The sequence below is a fragment of the Amblyraja radiata genome, chromosome 3 (assembly GCF_010909765.2).
Source record: "Amblyraja radiata isolate CabotCenter1 chromosome 3, sAmbRad1.1.pri, whole genome shotgun sequence".
Taxonomy (NCBI): domain Eukaryota; kingdom Metazoa; phylum Chordata; class Chondrichthyes; order Rajiformes; family Rajidae; genus Amblyraja; species Amblyraja radiata.
The window spans coordinates 92,820,011-92,832,681 of record NC_045958.1 but is presented as its reverse complement, the minus strand read 5'-3'; the positions used below and the strand labels follow the sequence as shown (position 1 = coordinate 92,832,681).

Genomic DNA, 12,671 nt, shown 5'->3' with positions numbered 1-12,671 from the left:
AATCTAGGACACGCACACCCCAGCCTCTCCCGCTTCTCCGCTCTCCTGTCGGGCAGAAGATACAAAATCTTTGAAGCACGCACCGCCAGATTCCAGTCCCAATCTCTCAACCTTCTTTATTGTGGCTCTTGCACTTTTTTCACTGCACTTTCTCTCCAGCTGCAACACTGTAAAGCTGTAAGACTATATTCTGCACCCTGGTTATTTTTCTCTTTGCACTACCTGTTGCACCTGTGTATGGCTTGATTGTACTCGTCTAGTATGATTTAACTAGATAGCAGGCAGACAAAGATCGTCACTGTCCCTCGGTACACGTGACAGTAATAAACTAATACCATGCCTATGCCAACCATGAAGAACACATCTATATTAACCCCATTTACAAGCCTACTGTGCCTTAGTGATTTCCAGATACCTCTTGTATGACATAAGAGCATCCGCCTCCGTCACCCGCCCAGGAAGTGTGTTCCACATTCCACGCACAAGAAAATAAAATAATTCTCCCTCAGATCCAGTGACAATATCCAAATTCAGGGATAGTTTCTTCCCAGCTGTTATCAGGCAACTGAACCATCCTATCACCAACTAGAGAGCAGTCCCGAGCTATGATCTACCTCATCGGAGACCCTTGGACTATCTTTAATCGGACTTTACTGGACATTATCTTGCACTAAACGTTATTCCCTTTATCATGTATCTGTACACTGTGGATGGCTCGATTATAATCATATATTGTCTTTCCGCTGAACGGTTAGCACACAATAAAAACTATGCACAGTACCTCTGTACAGGTGACAATAAACTAAACTAACTAAAACTATCCCCTATAACCTTCTCAACCGTATCCCAACCTTCTGTTCCCTAGTTTTATACAACTCTGCCATGGGGCAAGTTTCTTATTATCTACTGGAGTATACTTATTATTTTGTTTTTTAAAAAGTTTAGTTTAGATTACAAATACAGCACGAAAACAGGTCCTTTGACTCACTGACTCCACGCCAACCATCAATCACCCGCGAAAAATGGTGTTATCTCAATTTCTCCCTACATAGGGGTGATTTAGTTTAGTTTAGTTCAGTTTAAGGATACAATGTGGAAACAGACCCTTTGGCCCATCGAGCCCACGCCAACTAGCAATAACCCATACACTAGATCTATCCCACACACTAAGAGCAATTTACAGAAGCCTATTAACCTACAAACCTGCATGTCTTTCGGATGTGGAAAGAAACCAGAGCACACGGAGAAAACCCATGCAGGTCACGGGGAGAAGATACAAACTCCGTATAGACCAGCGTCCATTGTCAGGATCGAATCCGGGTCTCTGGCGCTGTAAGGCAGCAACTTTACCGCTACGCCACCATTCCTCCCATCCATCCTATAACATCCTGAAGCCGCGGTCTCCGGTGGGAAAGTGGCCGATTCGGGCACTCCAAGCCGCGGAGTGTGTTCGACCGTCCTGACTTCGGAGTTTTGATCATCCCGACGAGATGGCCTGTACATCCGGCCATTCGTAGCGGTGACTACGGAGGGTTTATGGCCCCGACCACGGATGAACAGAAGGGGGAGGACTGACTGAACTTTGTTGCCTTCCACCACAGTGAAGAATGCTGTTGTGGATGTTTGCATTAAATTCTATTGTGTATTGTGTGTTCTTTTTTCATCTGTATCGCTGCTGGCAAATTCATTTCACTGTACCTTAGTTGGTGCATGTGACGAATAAATTTCACTTTGACTTTGGGTTTTAATTTAGTTTAAATTACAAATAGAGACTGAAAACAGGTCCATGCCGACCATCAATTACACGCTAAGATTAGTTCTATGTTATCCCACTTTCTCATCCACTCCCTACACACTAGCGGTGATTTAGTTTAATTCAGTTTAGTCTAGAGATGCAGGCCCAGCGAGTCCATGCCAACCAGCGATAACCCACACACCAGTTATGTCATACACACTGGGAGCAATTTACAGAAGCCAATTAACATACAAACCTGCAGGTCTTTAGAATGTCAAAAGCTGGAGAAACATAGAAACAATAGGAAATAGGTGCAGGAGTTGGCCATTCGGCCCGTCAAGCCAGCACCGCCATTCAATACGATCATGACTGATTATCCAAAATCAGTACCCCGCTCCTGCTTTTTCCCCATATCCCTTGATTTTGTTAGCCCTAAGAGCTAAATTTATCTCTCTTGAAAACATCCAGTGAATTGGACTCCACTACCTTCTGTGGCAGAGAATTCCACAGATTCACAACTCTCTGGTTGAAAAAGTATTTCCTCATCTCAGTCCTAAATGGCCTACCCCTTATTCTTAAACTGTGGCCCCTGGTTCTGGACTCCCCCAACATGGGGAACATTTTTCCTGCATCCTGTCCAATCCCTTACGAATTTTATATTTTTCTATAAGATACCCTCTCATCCTTCTAAGTTCCAGTGAATGCAAGCCCAGTCGACCCATTCTTTCATCATATGTCAGTCCCGTCATCCCGGGATTTAACCTGGTGAACCTACGCTGCACTCCCTCAACAGCAAGAATGTCTTTCCTCAAATTAGGAGATCTAAACTGCACACAATACTCCAAGTCTGGTCTCACCAGGGCCATGTACATATGCAGTAGGACCTCCTTGCTCCTAAATGCGAATTCTCTCGCATTGAAGGCCAACATGCTATTAGCTTTCATCACTGCCTGCTGTACCTGCATGCTTACTTTCAGTGACTGATGTACAAGCACACCCAGGTCTCATTGCACTTCCCCTTTTCCTAATCTGACACCATTCAGATAATAATCTACCTAATAATGTTCTTGACAGCAAAGTGGATAACCTCACATTTATCCACATTAACTGCATCTGCCCACTCATCCAACCTATCCAAGTCACCCTGCAGCCTCATAGCATCCTCCTTGCAGTTCACACTGCCACCCAGCTTTGTGTCATCCGTAAACTTGGAGAAGTTACGTTTAATTCCCTCATCTAAATCTTTAATATATTGTAAATAACTGGGGTCCTAGCACTGAGCCTTGCGGAACACCACTAGTCACTACCTGCCATTCAGAAAAGGAGCCGTTATTCCCACACTTTGCTTCCTGTCTGCCAACCAGTTCTATATCCATGTCAATACTCTACCACCAATGCCATGTGCTCTAATTTTGCACACTAATCTCTTATGTGGGACCTTGTCAAAGGCTTTTTGAAAGTCCAGATACATCACATCCACTGGCTCTCCCTTATCCAATCTACTTGTTACATCCTCAAAACATTTCCAGAAGATTAGTCAAACATGATTTCCCCTTCATAAATCCGTGCTGACTTTGACCGATCCCGTCACTGCTTTCCAAATGCGCTGCTATAACATCTTTAACAATCGATTCAAGCATCTTCCCCACTACTGATGTAAGACTAACTGGTCTATAATTCCCTGTTTTCTCTCTCCCTCCTTTCTTAAAAAGTGGGGTTACATTAGCCACCCTCGAGTCCACAGGAACTGATCCAGTGTCAAGAGAACATTGGAAAATGATCACCAATGCACTACGATTTTTAGGGCCACCTCCTTGAGTATTCTGGGATGCAGACCATCAGGCCCTGGGGATTTATCTGCCTTAAAAAGGTTCAAACTGCCCACAGCACCCAAGGTCCGGATTGAACCTAGGTACCTAGCGTTGCAAGGTTGCAGCTCCAACTGCTGCGTCACTGTATTGTATTGTTAAAATGGGCCCAGCTGGAGCCTTATGTGGATGGGCGGCACAGTGGCACAGCGTTAGAGCTGCTGCCTTACAACGCCAGAGACTCGGGTTCGATCCTGACTACGGGTGCTTGCCGGTACATAGAAACATAGAAACAAGGTGCAGGAGTAGGCCATTCGGCCCTTCGAGCCTGCACCGCCATTCAATATGATCATGGCTGATCATCCAACTCAGTATCCTGTACCTGCCTTCTCTCCATATCCCCTGATCCCTTTAGCCACAAGGGCCACATCTAACTCCCTCTTAAATATAGCCAACAAACTGGCCTCAACTACCTTCTGTGGCAAAGAATTCCAGAGATTCACCACTCTCTGTGTGAAAAATGTTTTCCTCATCTCGGTCCTAAAAGATTTCCCCCTTATCCTTAAACTGTGACCCCTTGTTCTGGACTTCCCCAACATCGGAAACAATCTTCCTGCATCTAGCCTGTCCAACCCCTTAATAATTTTGTAAGTTTGTACTCTTGTGCTCTTTACAGATAGCGTTGTAGCGGCTTTGATGCCTTACACCAGCGCTCTTCAACTACCTGTCTGTAGCTGAGAGAATCCAGATGCACAGAATCGTGAAGAAAAACGACAGTCTTGCAGGGCATGTTGATTCCCAGCGCAAGGGTTGATGTGGCGCTGACAACCTTAACAGAAACAGAGGATTCATTAGTTGTGGACACAAAGTGCTGAAGTAATTCAGCGGGTCAGGCAGCCTCTCTGGAGAACATGGAAAGGTGACGATTCAGGTCGGGACCAACCTTTCTAACCTCGAGATTCGGCAAAACGGTTGCCGAACCTACACTTAGTCTCGCCGAAGGTAGACACAAAATGCTGGAGTAACTGAGCAGGACAGCGGAATCACTGGAGAGAAGGAATGGGTGACGTTTCGGGTCGAGACCCTTCTTCGGACACGATATGCCTGTATATGCTCCCCTTAGGCCAAGTCATTCAAAGGCACGGCATTTCCTTCCATTGCTATGCAGACGATACACAACTCTATCTCCCCCTGAAACCCAACAACCGATCAAATCTACTCAGCCTTATCCACTGCCTCGAGGATATAAAGTGTTGGATGGCCCAGAACTTCCTCCAACTAAACGAGAGTAAGTGTGAGGTCATTCTACTTGGCCCCTCGCACTCCATCAAAATGATAGCAGGCAGCCTTGGAAGCCTTACCCCATTACTCAAACGTCACGTCAAATACTTTGGCGTGATATTTGACTCCGCATTGAAATTTGACACACAAGTCAATGCCATGGTAAAAGCTAGCTTCTTCCAGCTTCGGACGATAGCTAAAATAAAACCTTTCCTCCAATTTGACGACCTCGAAAAGATCATCCACTAATTTTTCTCCTCCCGCCTTGATTACTGCAACTCCCTTTACACTGGCATCAGCCAATGATCCCTGTCCCGCCTGCAATTGGCCCAAAACGCTGCAGCGATACTCCTGACGGGCACCCGAAAAAAGGACCACATCACCCCGATTCTGACCTCTCTCCACTAGATCCCAGTGCGGTTCCAAATCAATTTCAAGCTCCTTCTTTTTGTTTACAAAGCCTTTAACGGGCTTGCCCCCACCTACATTAAAAATCTGCTTTCCCACCATACCACTTCCAGGTCCCTCAGATCGGCCGACTTGGGGTTACTGACCATCCCGCGGTCTAGGCATAAGCTCAGGTCGCAGCACCTAGACTATGGAACAGCATCCCTCTTCCCATCAGAACTGCCCCCTCCATCAACTCTTTTAAGTCTAGACTTAAAACTTATTTCTACTCTCAAGCCTTTCTTGAGGTCCTCTGAGGGAGCGCTGTATGTATGTATTGTTGATCTATGTACCACTGTTTGTAGCACGTTAGTACCTTCACTAATGTAAAGCACTTTGGTCAATGAGAGGTGTTTTTAAATGTGCTATAGAAATAAAATTGACTTGACGTTTCTCCAGAGATGCTGCCTGTCCCGCTGAGTTATTCCAACATTTTGTGTCTACCTTCGATTTAAACCAGCATCTGCAGTTCTTTCCTACACACCTAGTCTCGCCGATGTACTGGAGGCCACAGTGGGAACACCAAATGCAGTAGATGAGGTTAGAGGAGGTGAACCTCTGTCTCACCTGGAAGGACTGTTGGAGTCCCTGGAGGAGAGGAGGTAAATGTCTGAAGAAGGGGCAAATTTGGAATACTGTGTGCAGTTCTGGCCATTACAGGAAGGATGCTGAGGCTTTGAAAAGGGTGCAGAAGAGGTTTACCAGAATGTTGCCTGGGTTAGAGACATTAGTTACAGTGGAGAAGTTGAACAGACTTGGATTGTTTTCTATAAAACGCTAGCAGTTGCGGGGAGACCTGTTGGAAGTATATAAAATATAAAATAGTCAGAACCTTTTTCCAGGAATGAAGAAATCAAATACTAAAGATATAACTTTAAGGTGAGAGAGGCAAAGTTTAAAGGAGATGTGCGGGGCAAGTTTTTTTTTGGATAAGCACATGGATATGCAGAGAATGAAGAGATTTGCATTACATGCAGGCAGATAAGAGTTGGTCGGCATCATTTTTTCAGCACAAACATTATGGGCCAAAGGGTTTGTTCTGGTGCTGTACTGTTCCTTGTTCTTATAAACAAGTCCAAACTCAAGTTCAATAAGTATAGTAAAGGGGGAAGATACAGAGTGCAGAATATAATTCTCAGCATTGTAGCGCATCAGTTTCAGAGACAAAGTCCAATGTCCACAATGGGGTAGAGGTGAATTGGACAGTACCCTAGCTTATGGAAGGACCATTCCAAAGCCTGATAACAGAGGGGAAGAAGCTGTCCCTGAGTCTGGCGGTGCGTGATTTCAAGCTTCTGTACCTTTAACCCTATGGGAACAGAGAGAAGAAGGAATGACTGGGGGGTGGGACTGGTACTTTGTTATGTCGGCTGCTTTTCCGAGGCAGCGTGAAGTGTAGATGGAGTCAATGGAGGTGGTGGGTACACCAAAACTCTACAATTTCTTGAGGCCTTGGGCAGAGCTGTTGCTGTTGACAAGCTGTGATGCAATCCAACAGTGTGCTTTCTATGGAATACTATGGATTTGCACCTGCTCTCACCTTTATTACACCGCTTCTGAACAGCATCTCCACACCTTGCCGAAATTTGTTGTTCAGAGACCTATGGTGGCAACCAATTCCTCGGCGCATCATCTCTCGGAAGTGGCTACAGTGAAACTCCCAACGCATGCGGTAAAAAACCTTGTCCATGAACTGTGGGAAGATAAAGCAGAATTTCAATTTACCCCACAAGTGCGAAGTTTACATATTCTGCTGTGTTCCTGCAAGTCAGAATTTCATTGTTCCAGTTCAGGACATATGTCATTAAAACACTCTAGACTCCTGTACTTAACTAAGAACGTGTTTATGTATAGTTATATTTTTTACTGAACTATATGCAAAAAAGGAATTTCACTGTGACTCGGTACTTGTGACAACAAAGCAGCATTGAGCCCTTACCTCTCGATCTGCAGCAGTAATCTGGGCAAAAGTACAGTCGGGAGGGATTTCTTGAAGTAATTGATATTTCTTCAGTAACAAATCATATTCTGTCCGATATTGCAACAGCTTTTCCTCTTGTTTTCTGCTGAGATGCATCCTTTCACAAGACAAATATTAGTTGGAGGACACAATGAAACCAAATCTTTACAGAAGGGTAATAAAAGTAACAAAACAAGTTTGCCCTTAAATTTCAAAGATGATCCTCTTTCACCTGTGAGTGTACAGTAGAGAGCATATTGACTGGTTTCATCACGGTCACAACGCGAATGCCCAGGAACAAAGAATACTGCAAAAAGTGGTGAACTCTGCCCGGTCCATCAAGTGCTCTGACCTCCCTACCATCGAAGGGATCTACAAGAGTCGCTGCTTCAAAATGGCAGTCAACTTCATCAGCAACCCGCAACACCCTGGCCACACTCTGAATTCACTCCTACCATCAAAAAGGTAAAAAAGCCTGAAAACTATAATGTTCAAGTTCAGGTCCAGCTTTTTCCCGACAACATTCAGGCTATTAAACACTACAACCTCGAAATAGGTTCAGAAATGTATAGACTTGGGGACATAATCTTTGAACTATTATTGTCTATTTATTTGTCTGTTTTTAAAAATATTTATATGCTTGTTATGGGTTTTACGGAGTATTATGCGTGCAGCTGCAAGAATTTCATTGTTCCATTTCAGGAGATACTAGACTAAGTGGGACCCATTGGGTCTCATGTTCACACGGCGGGAGGACTGGTCCCCCAATACAATATTCCACCTCTCCACCAATTCCAATATTGGTGGCCAGTGGGGGGGGGGGGGGGGGGGGGGGGGGTTCTGGGGCACTAGTATGGGTATTGTGGGCTGAGGGGACTGGTTTCCAGAGGGCTAGTATGGACATTGCAGGCCAAATGGATTCTTGGGGTGACAGCTCAGTCACTCAAGACTGATGTGCTGGCAGCTCACTCACGGCTGGTGGTCGATAGGTTGACTCACGGTTATTCCTTGAAATTCCATTTCAAGCAGGGTGCAAGTCCACCAAATTAAAATGCAGTTTCCTACCACTTCAAGCAGGGTGCAGGGCCACCAAACTCAAGTGCAGTTTCATGCCACTTCAAGCAGGGTGCAAGGCCACCAAATGCTAGTACTGTTTAATGCCATTTCAAGCAGGGTGCAAGGCCACCAAATTCAAGTGCAGTTTCATACCACTTCAAGTAGGGTGCAAGACAACCAAATTTAAGTGCAGTTTCATACCATTTCAAGCAGGGTGCAAGGCCACCAAATTCAAGTGCAGTTTCATACCATTTCATGCAGGGTGCAAGGCCACCAAATTCAAATGCAGTTTCTTACCATTTCATGCAGGGTGCAAGGCCACCACAATCAAATGCAGTTTCATACCATTTCAAGCAGGGTGAAACCACCATAAAACCACACAAAACACCACATACAGTTCAGTAGACATTCAGTATGTTCAGTTGATTCACAGCTCAGACAGATTAGTGACCTCTCCCTCCCCCATCTTGCAGAGACTGAGCCACACCCACACTTCCGGGTTTTATAATCCCTCCCCCTCCCACCGGAAGGGGCGTGGCTTTCATGGCGTGATTGACAGGAGAGAGATTCTCAACATTTTTTTAAACACTAATAACATTTTTATTTTTCATTGATGGGAAGAATCCTCTGCACCTGATGAGCGGAGAGGGACTGAGTAAGATGGCCAAAAATCACAGCCATAAGTGGTAGCGTTTTATCTAAAATCAATATACAGTGCAAACAGGAAGTTGTGCAGTTACCACCACCAACAACCATTTGCAGTGCAGCATTTCAAAGCAGTTACCACCACCAACAACCATTTGCAGTGCAGCATTTCAAAGCAGTTACCACCACCAACAACTATTTGCAGTGCAGCATTTCAAAGCAGTTACCACCACCAACAACCATTTACAGTGCAGCATTTCAAAGCAACCACATTTTCATTTTCAAACCACATTAAGGGCACTCACAGTAGAGTAGACATGTGTTCACTGTTATTCACGGCTCAGAGAGACGTGACAATCTCGCTTCTTCCATCTTGCAGAGATTGAGCGAGGCACAACACCAGGGTTTTATAGTCCCTCCCCTCTCCCACCAGCAGGGTCAGCAGAGAGAATGTCAACATTTTTTAAAACATTAATAATTCTTTTATTTTTCATCGATGGGAAAAATCCTCTTGTCCTGCGCAGCGGAGGGGGACTCTGAGTAAGATGGCCAAAAATCACAGCCATAAGTGGCAGCGTTTTTTCAAAAATCATGAAACAGAAAAACAGGAAGTGGTCAAGATCTTACTTTTAGTAATATAGATGACAATAAAACACACTTGACCCATGAGCTGGAAAATTCTGGGTTCAAATCTCTAACCTGAGATCTCTATCTACTCTCTACTGTCATGCGGCATGGTGGCGCAGCAGTAGCGTTGCTACTTTACAGCGCCAGAGATCTGGGTTTGATCCCAACTACGGGTACTGTCTGTAGCATTTGTACATTCTTCCGGTGGATTTTCTCCGGATTCTCTGGTTTCCTCCCACACTCCAGACATACAGGTTTATAGGTTGTGTAAGAAGGAACTGTAGATGCTGGTTTACACTGTATATAGCCACAAAATACTCGAGTATTTCAGCGGGCCGGTCGGTATCTCAGGAGAGTAAAAATAGGTGACATTTCGGGTCAAGACCGAAGAAGATTCTCGACCTGAAATATTACCTATTCATTTTGTTTAGAGATACTGTCTGACCCGCTGAGTTGCTCCAGTATTTTGTTTCTATTTTCAGGTTTATAGGTTAATTGACTGTGGTAAAAATAATTGAAAAATTGTCCCTAGTGTGTAGGATAGTGCTAGTGTAGTGGATGAACTCTGGTCGGCGCTGACTTGGTGGGCAAAAGGGCCTTTTTCTACGCTATACCTCTGAAATCAAAGAGCATAAAAAACATAATCTTATCTATCTATACATAATTAAAGCTCTGATCTTGTTATCTTCCGGTTTGCGTAGTCATTCTATTTGCGCAAAAACAGTATGCGATAGCGCTACGATTTTTCGCCAGCTTACTCGCCGTTCTCCTGTGAGTGCACCAAGTTTCGTTCCAATTGGTGGTCGAATGTAAAAGTTAGCGAGGCTTGAAAAATCTTTAAAAACGCGCATGCGCAGATCGATCTACCCTCCTGTCGTTCAGTGCCGCATTGATTGGTCTTTTCTCCTGTCACTCCACGGGATGGTCCGCCCCTTCCTGCGTCATTGTGTCTTTACTGTAGCTGAGGATGGCCGGCGGCGGTTTCCAACCGAACCCAATTTTCGGAGAGACCAGCAACGGACATGGACGCATGAAATGTCGCCAAACGGAAAGCGGAGAATCTGACCCCGGCGGAGAACATCCAGCGACCAGCACCCGCTGTGAGTCCCTGTCAACCCGTCAGCTCCAGCCCCTTCCCCTCTTGTCCCCCTCGCTGGCTCCTGCCCCCCTCCCCCATTTTACCCCCCTCTCTCCCACAACCCCACTCTTTTCGCTGAGCTCTCTCCCCCTCGCCCACACCCTCCCTGCCCCCACATCCCCCCTCGCCTCCCCCCGCCCACACAATCCCTCCCCCCACAACCCACCCACTGCTCACACACCCCCTCCTCCCATAAACCCCACACCTCTCCCCCCCACAGCCACCCCCCTCCCCCACCGGCCCCCTCAGCCCCCGCCTGAGGCCGTCCTCATCCCTCCGGCTACAGAACGCACCCGCCGGCCCGTGCTTGAAGCCATCCCCCTCCTCGGCTACAGGATGCTCCAGTCCCTGCCTAAAGCCATCCTCAGCTGCAGGATGCTTCTCCCCCACCTGATGCCGTCCCGTCCCCAGCTGCCGGATGCTCCCCCACCCCCCACCCCCACCAGCCCCTGCCTGAAGCAGTCCCCATCCCCAACTACAGGATGTTCCCCACCGGTCCCTGCCTGAAGCCGGTGGTGTGCGGCAGTGGTAGGCCACGGTAGCGACAGACCACGGCCACAACAGCGATCGGCAGCGGCAGTGGTAGACCACGACATCGATAGGCCACGGTAGCCCCCGCCTGAAGCCGTCCCCCCCCCTCCCCGGGCTGCAGGACTCTCCCCCCAACGGCTCCGATAGCCCCCGCCTGAAGCCATCTCCCGGTTGCAGAACACAACAAAAAAGAATGGAATGAATAAATCTCATATTTAACGTTTAAATTGTTGGTATATTTTAAGAGTGATTCACATTTTAAAATCCCTTTTGTATTTGCCGTGCCCGTCAGCTGTACCTGCGCAGTTTCTACGTCACAATGGGAACCCAATGGGCGGGAATGGCTACGCCGCCAGAGTGGATGGGGGGGGGGGGATGGAGTGAGTGCGTGGGGGGGGAAGGGCAACAGGCGGATCGGGGGGCGGGGGGGTCAGGGGAGGAGGAGGAGTCACAATGGGAACCTGTCAGCCACGCCTGCGCAGTTAGGGGCCATGGGTGAGGGGTGGAATATTGCATTGGGGGAATGGGTTGCGTTGGGGGAACGGGTGAGTGATGGAATGTTGCGTTGTGGAATGGGTTGCGTTGGGGGACCAGGCCTCCCGTATGACTGGGACCCAATGGGTCCCACTTAGTCTATTACCTCTATCAGCACAAGAGAACAAAAGAGTACCCTATATATGTTTGTACTAGATAGGCCTGTTGCCTTACAATGCCAGAGACTCGGGTTCGATCCCGACCTCGGGTGTTGTTCATGCGGAGTTTGCATGTTCTACTTGTGACCACGTGGGTTTCTTCCGGTTGCTCTGGTTTCCTCCCACATTCCAAAGACATGTGGGTTTGTAGGTTATTTGGTCTCGGTAAATTGCCCCCAGTGTGTAGGGAGTATTTGAGAAAGTGGGATAACATAAAACATAACGATGTATTTTGCTATCTCACTTTCAATTTCAAAGGTAATGCTCTCTCACCACTGAGTTGGAAATGCAAACATTACTGAGTGTGACATTAATGAATGTATATTCCAAGAACATCTGAAGAGCCTTTGCATAGTTTATTGTTTTGCATACATTTTTTATTCTGAGTAAAGTTTAATTTAAGAAATAAAAGAACAGTTTATAAAGACACTGGGGCTCTATAAAACGACCAGGATGATATTGGTGCAATCACCCTATCTATTCCCCTTATGGGTTTTATACACTTCTGCAAGATCACCTATCATCCTCCTGCACTCCAAGGAATGAAGCCCAAGCTTACCAACGTCTCCCTATAAGTGTAAGAAGGAACTGCAGATGCTGGTTTAAACCAAAGATAGACATAAAAAGCTGGAGTAACTCAGCGGGTCAGACAGCATCTCTGGAGAAAAGGAATAGGTGACATTTTGGGTCTGAAGAAAGGTCTCGACCCGAAACATCACCTTATCCTTTTCTCCAGAGATGCTGTCAGATC

General features: G+C 46.4%; 1 protein-coding gene across 1 annotated transcript in view; it reads right to left on the bottom strand.

Annotated features, from left to right (window-relative positions):
• Positions 1 to 12,671, bottom strand: part of LOC116971289 (probable ATP-dependent RNA helicase DDX60) — a 135,092-nt gene that overhangs the window by 32,738 nt on the left and 89,683 nt on the right. Inside the window, exons 26-28 of the mRNA XM_033018330.1 lie at positions 7,211 to 7,349; positions 6,812 to 6,964; positions 4,268 to 4,372 (exon numbers count right to left, since the gene is read on the bottom strand). Coding sequence (XP_032874221.1) covers positions 4,268 to 4,372; positions 6,812 to 6,964; positions 7,211 to 7,349 — 397 coding nt within the window. The remainder of the gene's footprint in view (positions 1 to 4,267; positions 4,373 to 6,811; positions 6,965 to 7,210; positions 7,350 to 12,671) is intronic.